The following is an 18,254-nucleotide window of genomic DNA, read 5'->3' on the forward strand; positions in this document are numbered from 1 at the left end:
AGCCAAGGAAATTTTCAAAAATATAATTTTGCTAAAAAGAACATATACCATGTATTTGGGTTGACCCATTAAACATCAGAGTGTTCTGACATTATAGTCATCTTATTTAAAATACCAAGAGGCTTATTGCAAAGGTGACAGACAGAATAACTGTTTCTTAAAGTAGAATATTTGCAAAGGTCAGATACTATACTCTTACGTGGAATTTTTAAAGTGGGAAATAAGATTGTAAGGAATCTAAAGAAATTTTGTAGTAAGTGTAATCTATTTACAGAAGATAAATGAATGTGTGATAAAATTTACTGGAAGGGAGAGAAAAGGTCTAAAGCATCCTAAAAAACTAAAAAGTGGAAAAGTGGAAATACATAGCTCTTTCAAACATATGTGGAAGAGGAATTAGTCTTCACCTTTTTGTTTTCAAGGGACAGAGCTATGAATAAAGGGGGACATATATAGAAAAATATATTTTAACAGAATTTTAAGGAAAACATTTTAATGATACTTATTACCTAATAAATAGCTTTCGGGAGGTATTATCCACCCTTAAAGGGGGATCTATGAGAGGTCAGACACTGCTTCACATGCTTGCTTTTCTGATGTACCAAGCAAGAGTTGATGAAAGATGGCCTTTAAAATAGATATGTTAAATTCTGAGATATAAGAAGAATTTCAGGGAGAAAAAGTACCCAATATAGATGGTGTGCTTCAGGTGGTGCCCAACATTATAGCTATTTTGCTTGAGAAACTAGAAGAGTTATTGTTATTACTAACTCTTTAAAAAATGACTGTGTTCTCAGTAGAGGGCAGTTGCTAGGAGACTTCCTGAATTGTGAGTATTCAGCCATGAAAATCTAAAGAAATTAATGGAGTTTTATTTTAGACCAGTTTACTTACAGAACTCCGAGTGAATAATATATGGTGGAATTTTTCCTAAGAAGTGACAGAAGGAAGTGGTGCAAATTGCTTTAGAAAGAATAGCATATTTAGAGAAAAATATGCAGAGTGTGGTACAGCTGGTACATCATAGAATCTAAATCATTTGTACTTCCTTTGTGGGAGGAGAGTAGAAGAGGGGGAAGATACAAAGAATACGAATGTAGGGTAGTAAAGGGAAGAGGAGGTGGAAAGGAATGACAGAAAGAGAGCATTAATAAATATTTTTGGGTTGAAGCAAGAGAATTGTTTTTGTAGGGTGGCTTCAGTGATTTTGTCTTTATTCTCCTTTTCAGGGTTATTTTGCTTGCAAAGTATAAAATGAATCATTTTCTTTCATTTCCAGTTTCAACTTGGAAGTACTAATTATGTCTTCCTTACATAAGAGAGGAGAGACCTATTACTGTTGAAGGTTCTTTAAAAAAACAAAACAAAACTATGCTTTAAAACTCAAAACAGTTAAGAATTATGTCACAGCTATTTTTGAAATCATTATATCTACAATGAATGTCAACAAAATGGTAATAAAAAATAGTATAGTGCCTGGAAAATTCTTTGACAGAATTATTTGGAGCAAGTTTTTTTGGGTGTGTGTGTTTGTGTGTGTGTGTGTGTGTGTGTGTGTGTGTGTGTGTTTAATTTGGAAATAAAACAAACAAAAAAAAACTAAACAGAACTTCAAGAAATAAGCACATAGCATTTACCATGATTGTACAATAGCAATAAATGAAAAAATTCTAGAAGATCTGCCTACAATCAAACTCTTATGGAACCATGAGTCAAAGGTCAAATCAGTAACTATCTAAGACAGTCATTACTTGAGAATGAAATGGTCCTCTTCATTTTTCTACGTAGCACTATGTAGAACATGGTTATCACAATTTATTCTATTCCCAAGACAACATTTCAAGCAACAAAGTTTATATTCCAGAGAGAAGTTGTTCAGGTCTTGTACCCTAATAACAACCTTTCTTGTCCAGAAGATAGAACAACATCAAAAGAACAAACTTTTACATCAAAAACAAACAAGCAAACAAACAAAACAAAATTCAGAATTTCTTGAGCATGAAAGTGATAGTGTCTTCAGGTGGTAAAGCAGCCCAAAACTTTGGGCTTTGACTGAAGTCATTAATGGTATATTTTTTGCCCATCCAGTTTTCTCATGATAGAGTTCCTTCCTGAATAGTGGCTACTGCCTGGGACACAGTAGGTGGGCAGCACATACTTATTAAAAAAGTAATTAATGAATGACAATAATGAAAAAAGGAGGAAAGGAAAGAACTGACTGATAAATTTAAGGAAACTAATGAAAACATGTTGCACAAGAGGCAGTATAGCTTGGTGGTAATGAGTGGTCCTAGCCAGATTGCCTCAATTTGAAACCCAGTTTTGTCCATTATTAAATATATGACTATGGGCAAGTCAGAAAACCTGTCTACATCTCAGTTCTTTTTTGCTTATATAAAATGTGTTGCTGTTAGAAATATGTTACATTACAAAAAAGCCCTTTATAAAAGAACATGGAACTTAGTAAATGCCAGGTCAATGTTAGCTATCAAGATTATTACAAAGATCTTACCTAACACAAAGCTTATTGAACACAAAGGTCACTGGCAACTATGAAATTAGACCACTGGGATTAAACACAGCTCTCTAAAGCTGAGGGAAGTAGGCACAATAAATATAAAATTTGGAGGTTCAACTCCAAAACTTGCACAGGTCATAAAAATTAATCTTCTGTTGAGATTGAGGGCTGATCCTCCTCAGACATTTCTCACAAAATTGTTGGAGATAATGGCTCCTTGCAGACATAGATTAGAAGTCCTGTTTTACAAGGGTAGATATGTGACTAGACAGATACGCTAATCTTACTTGAGAGCTACCTACTATTAATTTTCAATATTCGATTATTATCCTGTAGATTTTGGCATACAACAGTAAATGGACATAAGGCAGTTTTATTAACACAGTCCCAAATGCTTTGTTGCTTATAATTGCCTTAATTTTGCTTTAGGTTATCGTATAACTCCATGGTTCAGAAAGACTGGCTGTGTGTCAATGTCAATCACTGCCTAGGACTCCTGAAGCATGTGAGAAGCTGGCAAATGAAATAGCTATAACCCTAAGGGGAGGAAAGGAAGAGATCCATTTACACATGTAGCAGAACTCAGATTATAAATTCTTAGAAGTCAGGTGCTATGTCTATTCTGGTTGCACATAGGACCATGGACATATGCTTATCAGTAAGCCAGGTGTTGTTTCTGTTGTTATGCAAACCCCACCTCTCCAGCAGTCTATAAACAGCAGTTGCTCTCCCTAATAGGAGACTCATTATATTGGAAGAACAACAGATAATCTCTATGCCATGTGTATCTAAGAAAATTAATGAAAATTTAGATTTGTTTTGAAAATGTCAACAAAATAGATACATTGTACATATACTTTTGAGATCTCTTACTCATAAATCTGCTGTCTTTTCTTTTCAATTTTTGTCCAAGGTCTAAATTGTGGAGCCCTCACAAATTCATATGCTGAAGCTCTAACCCCCACATGACTATTTGAGGATAGGTTCTATAGGAGATAATTAAGGTTAAATGAGTTAAAGATGGTGCCGTAATCCAATAGGACTGGGCTTTATAAGAGGTGGCCTTATAAGAAGAGAAAGAGAGAGAGAACTCTCTCTGCACAAATACCTAGGGAAGGCCATGTGAGGACACAGTGAGAAGGTGGCCACCTGCAGGTCAGGAAGAGAGCCCTCACCAAAAACCTAATTGGTTGGAACCTTGGACTATGTAGTCTCCAGAATTGTGAGAAAATAAATTTCTGCCGTTTTAAGTCACCCACCCTGTGGTATTTTGTGATGGCAGCCTGAACAGACAACGACAGTCTTACACTGGAAAACAAGAGCTTTATAAATATACACACAGTTTTGCTGGAGTCACACTCACCATCAGTAGTCTATCTCCTACTTGCAACCTTCCATCTTTTTGTGCAGCTCCTCCATCTATGATTTTAGTTACATAAATGCTGTTGTCTCCAGGAATGTGTTGGTTCCCCACACCTCCTGCAATACTGAAGCCTAAACCTATAAGAAAGGAACAGAAAATGGAAAGCCTTGTTTTGTTGTTGTAGTTGTTTTTAGAAAATGCAGTTAGCCACATTTTAACAGTTTTTAAAAATGAATCTTCAACTTATTGTAACAGCAATAAATAACACTAAAAATTGTATTTCAATCTAGTTTGTTATTTAAACATTTGAAGGGTTGTTGATTAATGCAAATGAGGCAGATTTTGAAGTCAACCCCATGTAAGTAGTTTTGTTCTATTTCCAGACTGTATGCCTAACTGCTTTCCTCAACTATCCTGTTTATAGGGGTAACTGGTTAGAGCAGGGATCAGGTGAAGGATGTGGAGGAGTCCTAGGTGAGCCAGGAAAAAGACAAATTTAGTCCTGCTCATTGTTGGTCTATGGGCTCATATTCATTGCTGTTGTTACTCTAGCATAGAGAACAGAAGTACTACCAATCATTTGGGCAGAGACCTGGATACTCTTGATATTTCAAGATGAAAAATAGAATTGTTCAAAAATTGCACAAATTCTGAGGCAAGAGCCATGAATAAGTTATACTGTTTAAATATATGTAATAATTTCAGAGAGAAGATAAGAAAAAGAAGCTAGATGCTTGCCTTTCATGTTTTCTTCTCTTGCCACCTTGTCATATTTTATATTTTCTAGCATTTATTGTTATTAACTGATTGATTATGAGGCTAGTCACACAAAAAAGTGAATTATTCCAGTATACAGTCTAAAAAATAAAAAAACTTCTTTAAAAATATTCTATTAGAAAATAAAGAATAAAAAGAATGTTAAAAAATTGATTAATAAATAAATTAATTTATTTTTTGAGACAGTCTTGCTCTGTTGCCCAGGCTGGAGTGCAGTGGTATGATCTCGGCTCACTGCAACCTCTGCCTCCCAGCTTCAAGTGGTTCTCCTGCCTCAGCCTCCTTAGTAGCTGGGATTACAGGCATATGCCACCATGTCTGACTACTTTTTTAAATTTTTAGTAGAGACTGAAAATGTTGGCCAGGCTGGTCTTGAACCCCTGACCTCAGGTGATCCACCTACCTCGGCCTCCCAAAGTGCTGGGATTACAGGCATGAGCCACCATGTCCGGCCAAAAACTTTAAAATGTATACTTAGACTATTATTTTTATAACATGGCAGAATATCAAATCATTTTAAACCTGGTGATTGTCTCTTTTAAGAGATGATTTTCACTGTACTATGGCTTATACAATTTTAACTTATATTAAACTATGAAGCAATAACAAGAATAGAGGACAGTCACGCACTGCATAACAACGTTTTGATCAGTGATAGATTACACATATGATGATGGGCCCAAAAGATTATAATGGAGCTGAGAAATGGCTATTGCCAAGTGACATCATAGTCATTGTAACATCATAGCATATTGATTACTCACGTGTTTGTGGTGATGTGGTGTAAAGGAACCTACTGCACTTCTAGTCATATATATAAAAGTATAGCATATACAATTGTAAAGAATAAATAATACTTGATAATGATAATAAATAACTATGTTCTTGGTTTATGTATTTACTACATTATGCTTTTTGTTGTTATATTTGAGTGTACCCCTCTCCTTATTAAAAAATATTAATTATAGAAAAGCTTCAAGCAGCTCTTTCAGGAGGTATCCTAGAAGAAGGCATTATTATTACAGGAGATGACAGATCCATGCTGTAACATTTTGCATGGTATTGCCCCTGAACATCTTCCAGTTGGACAAGATGTGAAGGTAGAAGACAATGATATTGATGATCCTGACCCTGGGTAGACCTAGGCTAATGTATGTGTGTGTGTCTTCATTTTTAACAAAAAGTTTAACGTGTAAAAAAAAAAAAAATGAAAAGCTTATAGAATAAGAATAGAAAAAAGACAATACTTTGTATAGCTGTACAATATGTTTGTTTTAAGCTACGTGTTATTACAAAAGAGTCAAAAAGTTAAAAAATAAAAAGTTCATAAGGTAAAAAAGTTATGGTAAGCTAAGGTTAATTTATTATTGAAGCTTTTTAAAAATAAATGTAGTCTAGCCTAAGTGTACAGCGTTCTTCAAGTCTACAGTAGTGTACAACAATGTACTAGGACTCCACATTCACTCATTACTCATTCACTGATTTACCCAGAGCAATGTCCAGTCCTATAGGTTCCACTCATGGTAAATGCTCTGTACAGGTGTACCATTGTTTACCTTTTATTTTTTACTGCACTTTTTCTATGTTTAGATATGTTAAGTTACATAAATAGTTATCATTGTTTTGCAATTGCCTACGGTACTCAGTACAGTAACATGGTACACAGGTTTGTATCCTAGGAACAACAGGCTATACTATAGTCTAGGCTTGTAGTAGTCTGTTTGTTTCAGTTTGCATAAGTACCCTCTCTTATGTTCCCAGAACAATGATGATGTTATCTAATGATGTATTTCTCAGAATGGATGCCTATTGTTAAAGGACACATGAATGTATTTTAAAAAATTATTATGAGATCATTTTCAAGGAATAATAGACTCTGTAAAGGTATGAGATTTAAAAAAATTTTTTTTTGAGATGGAGTCTTACTCTGTCACCCAGGCTGGAGTGCAGTGGCGCAATCTCGGCTCACTGCAAGCTCCGCCTCCAGGGTTTACGCCATTCTCCTGCCTCAGCCTCCCCAGCAACTGGGACAACAGGCGAACGCCACCACACCTGGCTACTTTTTTTTGTATTTTTAGTAGAGACGGGGTTTCACTGTGTTAGCCAGGATGGTCTCTATCTCCTGACCTCATGATCCGCTCGCCTCCGCCTCCCAAAGTGCTGGGATTACAGGCGTGAGCCACCGCGCCGGCCAGGTATAAGGATTTTAAAAATCCCTTTCAGAATATGTTTGAATGCTCATTCAGTACCATACTTGCAGCATACATTTTCATTGCATTTTATAATCATAAGATAATTAACATGCAAATTACTCAAGAAGATAGATATTGATCAAAGGCCTTTTGACTAAAGGCATAATTTCTATAGCTTACTTGGCTTAAGACTTTTTTTAAAAACCACACACCTAGTAAAAAAATAAAGCTATCATTAACATATTTGACATTTTATAAAACAATAATAAAAAATACTTAAAAATATTAACTCTACTTCACTATACTTTTATTGAATAAATATTGGGTAAAGTTATATGCTCTTAAGATAGCAAAAATAGTTAATTGGAAAATGATGGCATAGTAAATTATAAAGCAACATCTCTGGAATTATATTTGAAATGCAAGGATTGTTAAATTAACCATAATAGTTGTTAAAAATAAATGGAAAATTGATTTAAATTGATAGGGCAATTAAAGCAAGTGTTATCTAATTTCCTTGTGATGTGGGTAATTATTTTCATTGATGCTTTGCCACCCCATGGAACCATGAATATATTTGTTTGCCTCAGATTTACAATCTGTTTATTAAGCAAATGATGACCAAAGAGTAAAATACCCCATATTGGCTTTTCCTATAAAATTTAAAATACGTATCAGCTCATGTTTCCCAAAACTGTTACTTTATTATGTATGAATATAGGGAAGTTTAAAAATATATATTTACAAAAGTTTCTTAGCCACATTCTAAGATCAATCTACCACATTTATAAAAGTAGAGAGGTTATTCCAAACTCTGAAAAGAGAAGGTTAAAACAAATTCAGAGACTCCAATTTACATCCATGATGCCAGCAGTAAAGGCCACGGGTCTTAGCTACAGAAGAGCTATAGAAATAAATTAGCACCATAAAGACGGTTAAGTCCAACAAAGACAGCAAGTATGTAGTTGACATTTGAAGTTGAAGACTGCACAAAGACAATGAAATCACTATGGATACTATAGATAGGTAGGTAGGTAGATAGATAGACAGACAGACAGATAAAAATCGAGTAACATTTTTTCTTCAGATTAGGTTTAGGTACTTCTTTTTAACTAGTTACTCTGTTCAAGGTGAAGCAAGGTATTTTTGGTAAATGTCCCTCTCAGAGCCACAGCATGTTACTGAATGTACACAACTAGTAATTTTTCCAATTTCCCTTACTTCGATGTAACATGCACGTGTTTAAAAACAATTAAAATGTATTTAACAGTTAACCATATTCTAAATATTCAAGATGATAAATAAATCTGTAGTTTATGTCTACATTGAGAATATATGTTTATTTACAGGTGGAAATATCCATCTGTGCTATAAGATTGTGTCTATCCTCATTCATTTATTCATTCACACATCCATTCTTTCAATAAGCATCTCCTGAGTACATACTGCTCACTGTATTACCAGCTGCTATAGAGCATGGCCAAAGTAAATGTAAAGAATTTTTTTCCATTTTTAATTTTTAGTTGTTATGGATACGTAATATATGTAAATAAGGTACACATGATAATTTGATACAAGTATACAGTGTGTAATGATCAAATCAGGATAATTGGGATATCCATCACCTTAAACATTTATTATTTCTTAGAGTTAGGAACATTTTAATTCTGCTCTTAGTTATTTTGAAATATATAATACATTATTACTAACTGCAGCCACTCTATTGAACTACTGAACACTAGAAAGATCTATTTCTTTTACCTAACTGTATGTTTTTTATCCATTGACCAGAAACACTATAATAATAGTGACTCAAAAGTGAGTTCATATGGGTGAGTGTAGTTGAAACATGTCTGAAGCAACGTTCTAAGCCCGGATAATGCAAGCAATTTTTGGATAGCTATTCTATGAAGACAAATGTGGGCTAGGACCACTGAGCAATAAGACCAAACACAAATTACCTGGGTGTTTCTTGCATAGACTCTGTTAAAGCAGGGGCAGGCTGTCTACCTTATAAGACCTAGACAGGCTAAGGCATGCCATGACTAATGCCCCTGTCCTCCATCCCTGTTACTAATTTCACATCTCTTCCCTTCAGTAGCTATTTTTTCCCTCCTTCATTCCACTCAAAACATACTTACATCATTGATATTTCTTTCTTTATTTTTATTTTTTCCCTTTAACTTTTATTTTAAGTTCTAGGGTACGTGTGCAATATGTCCAGATTTGTCACATTGGTAAATGTGTGCCATGGTAGTTTGCTGCAAAGATCAACCCATCAATGTGATATTAAGCCCAGCATCCATTAGCTACTCCTCCTGATGCTTTCCCTCCCCACTTCCCTCCCCCTGACAAGCCCCAGTGTATGTTATTTCCCCCATGTGTCCATGTGTTCTCATCATTCAGCTCCCACTTACAAGTGAGAACATGTGGTGTTTGGTTTTCTGTTCCTGTGTTAGTTTGCTGAGGATAATGGCTTCCAGCTCCATCCATGTCCCTATACAGGACATGATCTCATTCCTTTTTATGGCTACATAGTATTCCATGGTATATATGAACCACATTTTCTATATACAGTCTATCATTGATTGGCCTTTAGGTTGATTCCATGTCTTTGCTATTAGGAATAGTGCTGCAATGAAAATACATGTGTATTTATCTTTATAATAGAATGATTTATATTCCTTTGGATATATACCCAGTGATGAGATTGCTAGGTTGAATTTTTTTCCTCTAGGTTTTGAGGAATTGCCACACTCTCTTTCACAATAGTTGAACAAATTTATACTCCCATCAACAGTGTAAAAACATTCCTTTTTCTCCACAACCTCACCAGTATCTGTTCTTTTTTTTGTTGTTTTTTGTTTTGTTTTGTTTTGTTTTTGACTTTTTAATAATAGCCATCTCACTGGTGTGAGATGATATCTCATCGTGGTCTTGATTTGCATTTCTCTAATGATTAGTGATGTTGAGTCTTTTTTCATGTTTGTTGGCAGCATGGGTGTCTTCTTTTGAGAAGTGTGTTTATGTTCTTTGCGTGCTTTTTAATGGTGTTGTCTTTTTCTTGTAAATTTGTTTAAGCTCCTTGTAGACTCTAGATATTAGACCTTTGTCAGATGACTAGATTATAAAATGTTTCTTCCATTCTGTAGGTTGCCTGAAACTCTGATGATAGTTTATTTTGCAGTGCAGAAGCTCTTTAGTTTAATTAGATCCTGTTTGACAATTTTTGCTTTCGTTGCAATTACTTTTGACACTTTTGTTATCAACTCTTGCCTGTGCCTATGTCCTGAATGGTATTTCTTAGATTTTCTTCTAGGTTTATTATAGTTTTGGCTTTTTATACTTAAGTCTTTAATTCATCTTGAGTTAATTTTTGTACAAGGTATAAGGAAGGGGTCCAGGCTAGCTATGGATGCCTTCAGCTTTGTTCTTTTTGCTTAGGATTGTCTTGGCTATTCAGGTTCTTTTTGGTTCCATAAGAATTTTAAAACAGTTTATTCTAATTTTGTGAAGAATGTGAATGATAGTTTGATGGGAATAGCATTGAATCTATAAATTACTTTGGGCAGTATGGCCATTTTCATGATACTGATTCTTCCTACCCATGACGATGGAATGTTTTCCCATTTGTTTGTGTCATCTCTGATTTCCTTGAGCAATGGTTTGTAGTTCTCGAAGAGGTTCTTCACTTCTCTTGTTAACTGTATTCCTACAGCCTTGATATTTCTAGAGTATTCAGACATAGTCATAGACTGTCAACTTAGGGTCTTTGCTACACTGTTCTGCTACATGGAATACACTTCTTTCAGAGCTTTGTTCAAGTATCAATTTCTGTAGGAGCTGGAACCTAAGCTCCCTATTTAATGCTGTCCCCTGACTGTATATATTTTTTTCCTTACCCTGCTCTAGTTTTCATTTTCCCTTAGCACGTATTACCTTGTAATATACTATATAAATCATCTACATATTTTGTTTGTATGTTTTTTACATTCTATCTCCTTGGTGACAACGTAAGCTCTGTGATGACAGTTTTTTGGTCTATTTTGTACTATGCAAGTATAACAAAAGCAGGTACATACTTGCCTCTTAAATATGTATTAAGTGAAAGAACGAATGAACTAATGAATATAAGAGGACAAGGAAAGTCCCATGTCTTTCAGAAACTACTGTATAAGGCATCACATTGCCTCAGGTAAACTTTGATGAGTTCTCCATCCTCAACCTTTCAGGGTTTATGGTAAGCACTGAGCAGGCAATGGGACAACAGCAGAGGCAGCTTCACTTTCTGATTCTTTCACCTTATAACTGTGCAAATTTGAGTTTCCATTTCTTTGTAATAAAGGAGTAAGTATATCTATATTCTATGGTGACTGGCAATAATAGATGCTTGATAAATAAAGTGCTCTCAATAAACTGTCAAGTTGTTGGGAAAACAAGACACTAACACTTTGGCATAATCTAACTGGTTTGGATGAGTTCTATACTGCTACTAGCATTATGTGAGGGGAGCATGACTTACTTCTTAGAGGAGAAGGAGAATAATGTACAGAAGTTTTAGCATTTGGACTGGGTCTTGATAGGTGAAGTTAGAACTGATAAAAGAAAATGCACATTTAAAACCAACATATCTTCGGATTCCAGGCTGGATAAATGACTAAAGAGTCAACCATCCTGATTTATGTCACACAGGGCTAATAAAGTCCCACTTTACTGAGCTGAAAATTGAAGCGAAAATGCCTGGCAATCAAAACATGTACTTATGATACAGTAAGCCAGAGTAGTCCCTACTGAAATGAATACAATGAGTTCCTGACTCAAATCGGATGAAGATTTGTGTAAGGAAACTGAAAATGGCCAAAATACTGATTCTGGGGAAGTAATAGTTTTGTAACAACTAAAGAATTGGTTACCATTTTGAAAGGAACTGTCCTTCATAAAGAAATAGCTCTGGACCATCACATGATGACAACGTAGACCATTATAAAACAAAGTCAGTGAAAAGAGTTGGTAGTTCTCACCCCAAAACGCTGATTATAACACCACCTACTGTGGAATGTTGGGCTATTAAGAATAAGACTAAACATTACTGCATGTGGGTCATAAACAAAGCTGACACAGAAAAATGTAAGTAATCTTTTCACAAAAGGAAGTAAAATCAGTGAATATTTCAGTACTCTCGTAAAAGAAAAAGGCATGCCAAATTTAAACACCTAATTGCTCAAGTAATTAAAAATGACCTGTTTGGCAATCACTTGATGTACATACAGAATTTCAGAATTACATCAATTACACAAAGCTGGGTTCATCTTTTCAATTCTCTTGCATATCTCCAAACAGTGATTCCTCATATCAAACATAAGAAATGCAGGCATAAGCACAGGAAAGTCTGAACCTGATTAAAGTCTTTAACTGAAAGTTTTTCCACACAAAATCTTTTTCCCACCCTGTAAAAAGAGAACACCATGAACGGATCACAGTTCACTCTTTTCCCTTGCTGCCCGCCTACGCTGAGGAGGAGGTGTCAGTGAGAGGTGGGGCCTGAAGCAGAAACTTGGCAGCAGAGATTGATACTGTGCTGAAGCTCAGAATAAAGACTCAAATGCTTTGAAAAGTCATATGATTACAATGTACCCGAATATTCTTTGTGGGTGTAGAGAACTAAGCCCCATGATGTCTTATAATCATTCAATGAGTTGATTCAACTTTATTTCATGTGACTTTCTTAGGAGAGGACTCTGGGGTGTCTCTAAACAATTCAAAATTATTAAGCATACTGGTCCTGTCAGAGTTTATTTAGGATCTGCTAGATAAGGTGTTTACTGCTTTACAGAAAGCACTAGTAGTTTTGTACACATTCTGTCTACATGGTTTTATTAAAGGAAACACAGAATGTATCTTGAACCCTGGCTGGCCCCGTCTGAGAAAACACCCACACTCACAGGCAACTTAACTTATGAATGTGCATACATTTCAGCTAAACAACAACAACAAAAAAACCATTCCCTGTAGGAACTGGTCTATACTGATAACACACTACTTGACATCTCTTCCTTTTTAGAAAGAAAACTTTGCTTTAACAAATACCAAAAAAAAAAAAAAAAAAAAGCATCTTTTATTTTAATTTGAGAGAGTAGTTAATCACACTGGCCACTGCCAATATGGTTAATTAAAAGCCAAAGCTTTATTTTCTTACTCTTTGGATTCTCTCTGAATTCCAAAGACAAAATTTGAGGTTGAAAGAAGTGATTCTGTTTAAAATTTCTAAGGCACTGACAAAGAGCATCTTCAATCATGCTTGAAGAATTGCTCACAGATCACCCAATTAACTTAATATAGCCACAGCCCAAAACTTTTTCTCCTACTACGTATCTTGTAATACCCACTCATACCTTCAGCACATTGCTTTAATGCCTATTTTATTCGAAAAATTCACATTTCTATACCTATCCTTTCTGCTTTCCCTTTGCTCAAAGGAAGAAACATTATTTTTCTTTTGTAAACTGAAATCTTCCCCTCCAATTTAGGGCTTTACTTCTTCCTTTTTCCCCCTCTCTTTCTCTAGAATATTCAGTTCCTCAGCTTCAATGCTTTTCTTCTTTTATGGATTTGGCCATTCCTCTGTCTTGTCCTGAAAAGATCTCTCCAACTTGCCACAGCCTCCTTACCATAATAACTGAAGATTGTAGACACTGATCTATAGTGCTACCTCTATTTCTGTATTACAAACCATCCTTAATTCCATCCATCTGGCCTCATACACCACAATCTACTCACATGACATCTGTTATAGGTTGACTTATGTCCCCCAAAAAGATGTGCTGAAGTTCTAACTCCTGGTACCTGTGAATGTAATTAACCTTATTTGGAAAGAGGTTCTTTGCAGATGTAACTTAAGAAGATGATGTTATACTGGATCAGGGTAGGATTAGGGTCCAATGATTGGTGCTCTTATAAGAAGAGGAAATTTGGACACAGAAACAAAAATTACACAGGGAGGAATTTATGTGGTAAGTGACACAGAGATTAGAATGATGAATCTATAAGCGAAGGGACACCAAAGATTGTAAGCAACCACTAAAAGCTAGGGAAGAAGCATGGAACAAACTCTCCCATTTCTAAGTTGTACTCCAGTAGAACTAACTTTCTATGCCAGCCCTTCTTTCTCTATTTAACTCACTAAACACTTACTTATGTGTCAAGTAGCAGCCTAAATATTGTTACTGTATCAGTGAATTAGAGATCTATGTTTCTATCCTCATGCAGCTTATTTTCTACTCCAGAGTAGGACAAGTATAAAAACCATGAAAATGCAGTGTGGTAAGTGCTTCTATGAGAGGAATAGTGGCTATGGGAGCATATAGGTGGGCAGCCTACCTTGGGCTAGAGGGGGTAGTGTCAGAGAAGGATAACTGCAGGTCATTATATGCAATCTGAGACCTGGAAGATAACAATGAACCAAGAAAATAACTGACTGGGGAGAGATAATCCCTGCAGAGGGAAACATATACTCGAAGACCCAGCATTGAGAGATAACATGGCTTAGTTGAGAAACTGAAAAAGGTTTAGGTGAAAGTAATAAGTAGTTTTACGTGGAGTGCAGTCTCCACGAGGAAAAGAACCATGTCTGTAGTATCCATTGACGTACATTCAGCCTATCCAAGTATCCAATAAGTAAATAAATGAGGATAAGAGATCACTCCCTCCACTGAATTAGAAGAGGAGGAAAGGATGGTGGAGATGAACGCTAAGATTGTAGGTTAATAACAGAACCCTAAAGAAGTCCTCATCTTCTGTTTACTCTGGTAACATGAAAGGATGATCATCAACCAAGAATGAGGGAAGTAGTGAGGTCAGAGGATAAAGAAAGTGTAGATGTTTTGGAATAGCTATTAGGGAAAATGGAAGATTTACTAGCTTGGAGAATTGCATAAAATGGCAATTGTTGATTGTCTAGTGAGGATTTGGAGACTGGATTAATAATGGCACTCTTCTAGGTTTTTTTCTCCAATAATTCACAGAACTCTGGATAAAAGCATGGAAAACAGGCAGTTAGACTGAATCACTTTACAGATTAATCTCTTATGTGCACTGATTTTTCCTTGTTAACAAAATTATATGATCCTAGAAAGCAGGGGTTGCACAAAATAGACTGTGCTAGCACAGTGCTGACATATAGTAACTGTTCAACAAATATTTGCAGAAAGAATTAATGATTGAATTGTTCAAAGACCAAATGGTCACATCTCATAGGTATACTTTCAAATGTCAAGCATCCCACATTAAGAAAGCTATGTATGCTTTAGTTGATTGCTTTAGCTCAAAGGGAAAAAAGTGCATGTTAAGAATTTTTAAATGTGCCAACTACCATATTGGGTGGTGAAAAATTAATGAAGAGTATGTCAGCCTCTTCCCTAAAGGAACACTAAAAATGACCAATGATAGACACAGTTATATTTCTTAACTCAAAGAACTATTATTGACCAAGTTGTTTTCATCCTTAAAGATCAAATAGTCAAACAACAAGTTGACTGCTTTCGGGGCTGTATGATAGAATGTGATTAGCTGCTGTCCTACTTGTTTATGGACTACTTCATTATACTTGAAATGGAATATCCCCCAAGCTTCTATCATTAAAATATAACCAAAGTTATAGGCACTGCCTCTAGCTATCAACCACATCTGTCTGTGCAGTTTTTCCAAGTTAATTCTTGCTGCCATGCAAACCAAGGTCATTAAAAACTGACCTCTGAATACTGTCTACACTGTCTTGAAAGTATACTGAGTCCAGCACACAAAGCCACAAAAGTTATATAGCTTTCTTAAAAGATGTAAAAATCATCTCACATGTTGAAGTTTGATGTGAATGTCCCACTGGCAAGGGGTTGTTGCTGGAGAAAGCAAGCTGAAAGATCTGAAGGGTAACCGGGTGGATCTTGAAAAATTTCCATCCACAAAGGCCTGTATTCAGTAATATCTCTGAAAAGTTCTTCCTCCTAATCACCACTCCTTTAACTTAAAAGTACTCTGTCTCCACTGACCACATATAATGGTTTATCTGCCTTTATCTCACTTTTAATGATACATCATTTTCTACATAAAATTAGAATGTAGTTATTTATATGAAACATTGATATTTAGAATATTTAACAGCTAATGAACACCAGCTAACCACAATAGGTAGCTGCCATAAATAACTGCTGTGATATGCACAAATTTGTTGTAGGAATGTCTCATTCCCCCACATTGGATAGTTACCACTTTGAAGGTAGAGAGGGAAATAATCCTTTTATTTTGTATGCCCAGGGGTTTTATGAACAAAGTAGATAATCGAAAACTAATTTTTTATTTTTATTTTAAAAGACAGAGGTCTACACTACGTTGTCCAGGCTGTACTTAAACTTCTGAGGTAAAGGGATTCCCCCAACCTCAGCCTCCCAAGTAACTGGTACTATAGGTGTGCACCACTGTACCCAGCTGCAAAACTAGTTTTTAAAATGAATTATTGAGCTAAATAAAGATCACTGGATCTTTTTTCCATAAGCATACTTTATCAAACCATGCAAGAAAGGGATCGGGGTAAAATAATGTAGTGAGCTACTTCATTCATTCATTAAAACGACACTCACTTCCAGGCTATCTTAGTTTTCTAGGGCTGCAACAACAAAGTACTAAAAAGTAAGTGTCGTAACTAACAGAAATTTACTGTCTCAAAGTTCTGCAGGCTAGAAGACCAAGATCAAGGCATTAGCAGGGTTGAGTCCTACTGAAAGCTATAAGAGTAAGTCTATTCCATGCCCCTTTTCTGGATTCTGGTGATTTGCTGGCAATATTTGGCATCCCTCATCTTGTAGATGCATCATCCTGATCTCAGTCTTCATCTTCACCTGAATTCTCCCTATGTGCATATCTGTCTCTGTGTCCATTTTTTTTTTTTTTTTTGTAAAGACACTTGACATATTGCAACAGAGTCTACCCTTATGACCTTATCTTAACTTGACCATTAGCAAAGACCTTACTTCCAAATAAAGTCACATACATAGGAACTGGGGGTTAAGACATCAACATCTTTTTTAGGGACACAATTCAACTCATAACACTGGCACTGGGAAACATAAATATGAACAGAACACAGTTCCTGTTGTCAAGGAGTTTACAGATCAAGGTGGAAAGAATTATAAATAAACAGCATATGTTAGTACATTGGAAGAAAATGAAGAAAGACAGGTTGTATCATACAAAACTTCTGAACTTCCAGGAGATAATGACAGTCAAGAGCAAGTCTACATGTAGAAACAGAGGCTCATGAGGCTGCCATGTTAAAAAGTTTAGACCTTATATTAGTGGCAATGAGGAGGGAGACTTTGAAAAATTTTAACCATGAAAATGACTTGATCACATTTGGTCTCTCTCCATTTTCCTTATTAACGCTTGCTGTTGTTTTAAAAATACATCAAGCTATCCTAAGAAAAAAAGAACAAAACTGGAAGAATCACATTTCCTGACTTCAAATTATGCTACAGAGCTATAGTAACAAAAACAGCATGATACTGGCGTAAAAACAGACACATAGAAAAAGGTAACAGAATAGAGAATCCAGAAACAAATCTATATATCTAGAATCAACTCATTTTTGACAAAGGTGCCAAGAATATACACTGGGGAAAAAACAGTATCTTCAATAAATGGTGCTGGGAAAACTGGATATCCATATGCAGAAGAATGAAACTAGACCCCTAACTATTGCCATATACAAAAATCAAATCAAAATGGATTAAAGACTTAAATCTAAGACCTGAAACCATGAAACTACTATAAGAAAACATTGGGGAAAATTTCCAGGACATTGGGTTTGGGCAAAAATTTCTTGAACAATACTTCACAGGCCCATACAACCAAAGCAGTTAATGGACAAATGGGATCACATCAAGTTAAAAGGATTTTGATAGTAAAGGAAACAATCAACAAAGTGAAAAAACAACACAGAGAATGGCAGAAAATATTTGTAAACTACCCATTTGACAAGGGATTAGTAACAAGAATATGTCGGGAACTCAAACAACTCTATAAGAAAAAACTCAATAATCTAATGAAAAGATGGGCAAAAGATCTGAATGGACATTTCTCAAAGGAAGACATACAGATGGCAAACAGATGTATGAAAGGTGTTCAACATCATTAATCATCAGAGAAAACATATTAAAGTTACAATGAAATATCATCTCACCCCAGTTAAAATGGCCTATATCCAAAAGAAAGGTAATGACAAATACTGGCTAGGATGTGGGAAAAAGGGAACCTTTGTACGCTGTTGGTGAGATGTAAGTTAGTACAACCACTATGGAGAACAGTTTGGACATTCCTCAGAAAACTAAAAATTGAGCCACTATATGATTCAGCAATC

General features: G+C 35.5%; 1 protein-coding gene across 23 annotated transcripts in view; it reads right to left on the minus strand.

The window, feature by feature from the left end:
* DLG2 (discs large MAGUK scaffold protein 2) overlaps window positions 1–18,254 on the minus strand; it is a 2,222,296-nt gene that overhangs the window by 527,149 nt on the left and 1,676,893 nt on the right. For all 23 annotated transcript variants that reach the window (XM_008020354.3, XM_008020345.3, XM_008020348.3 and 20 more), the window contains one exon: window positions 3,882–4,018. In XM_008020354.3, coding sequence (XP_008018545.1) covers window positions 3,882–4,018 — 137 coding nt within the window. The remainder of the gene's footprint in view (window positions 1–3,881; window positions 4,019–18,254) is intronic.

The sequence above is a fragment of the Chlorocebus sabaeus genome, chromosome 1 (assembly GCF_047675955.1).
Source record: "Chlorocebus sabaeus isolate Y175 chromosome 1, mChlSab1.0.hap1, whole genome shotgun sequence".
Taxonomy (NCBI): Eukaryota; Metazoa; Chordata; class Mammalia; order Primates; family Cercopithecidae; genus Chlorocebus; species Chlorocebus sabaeus.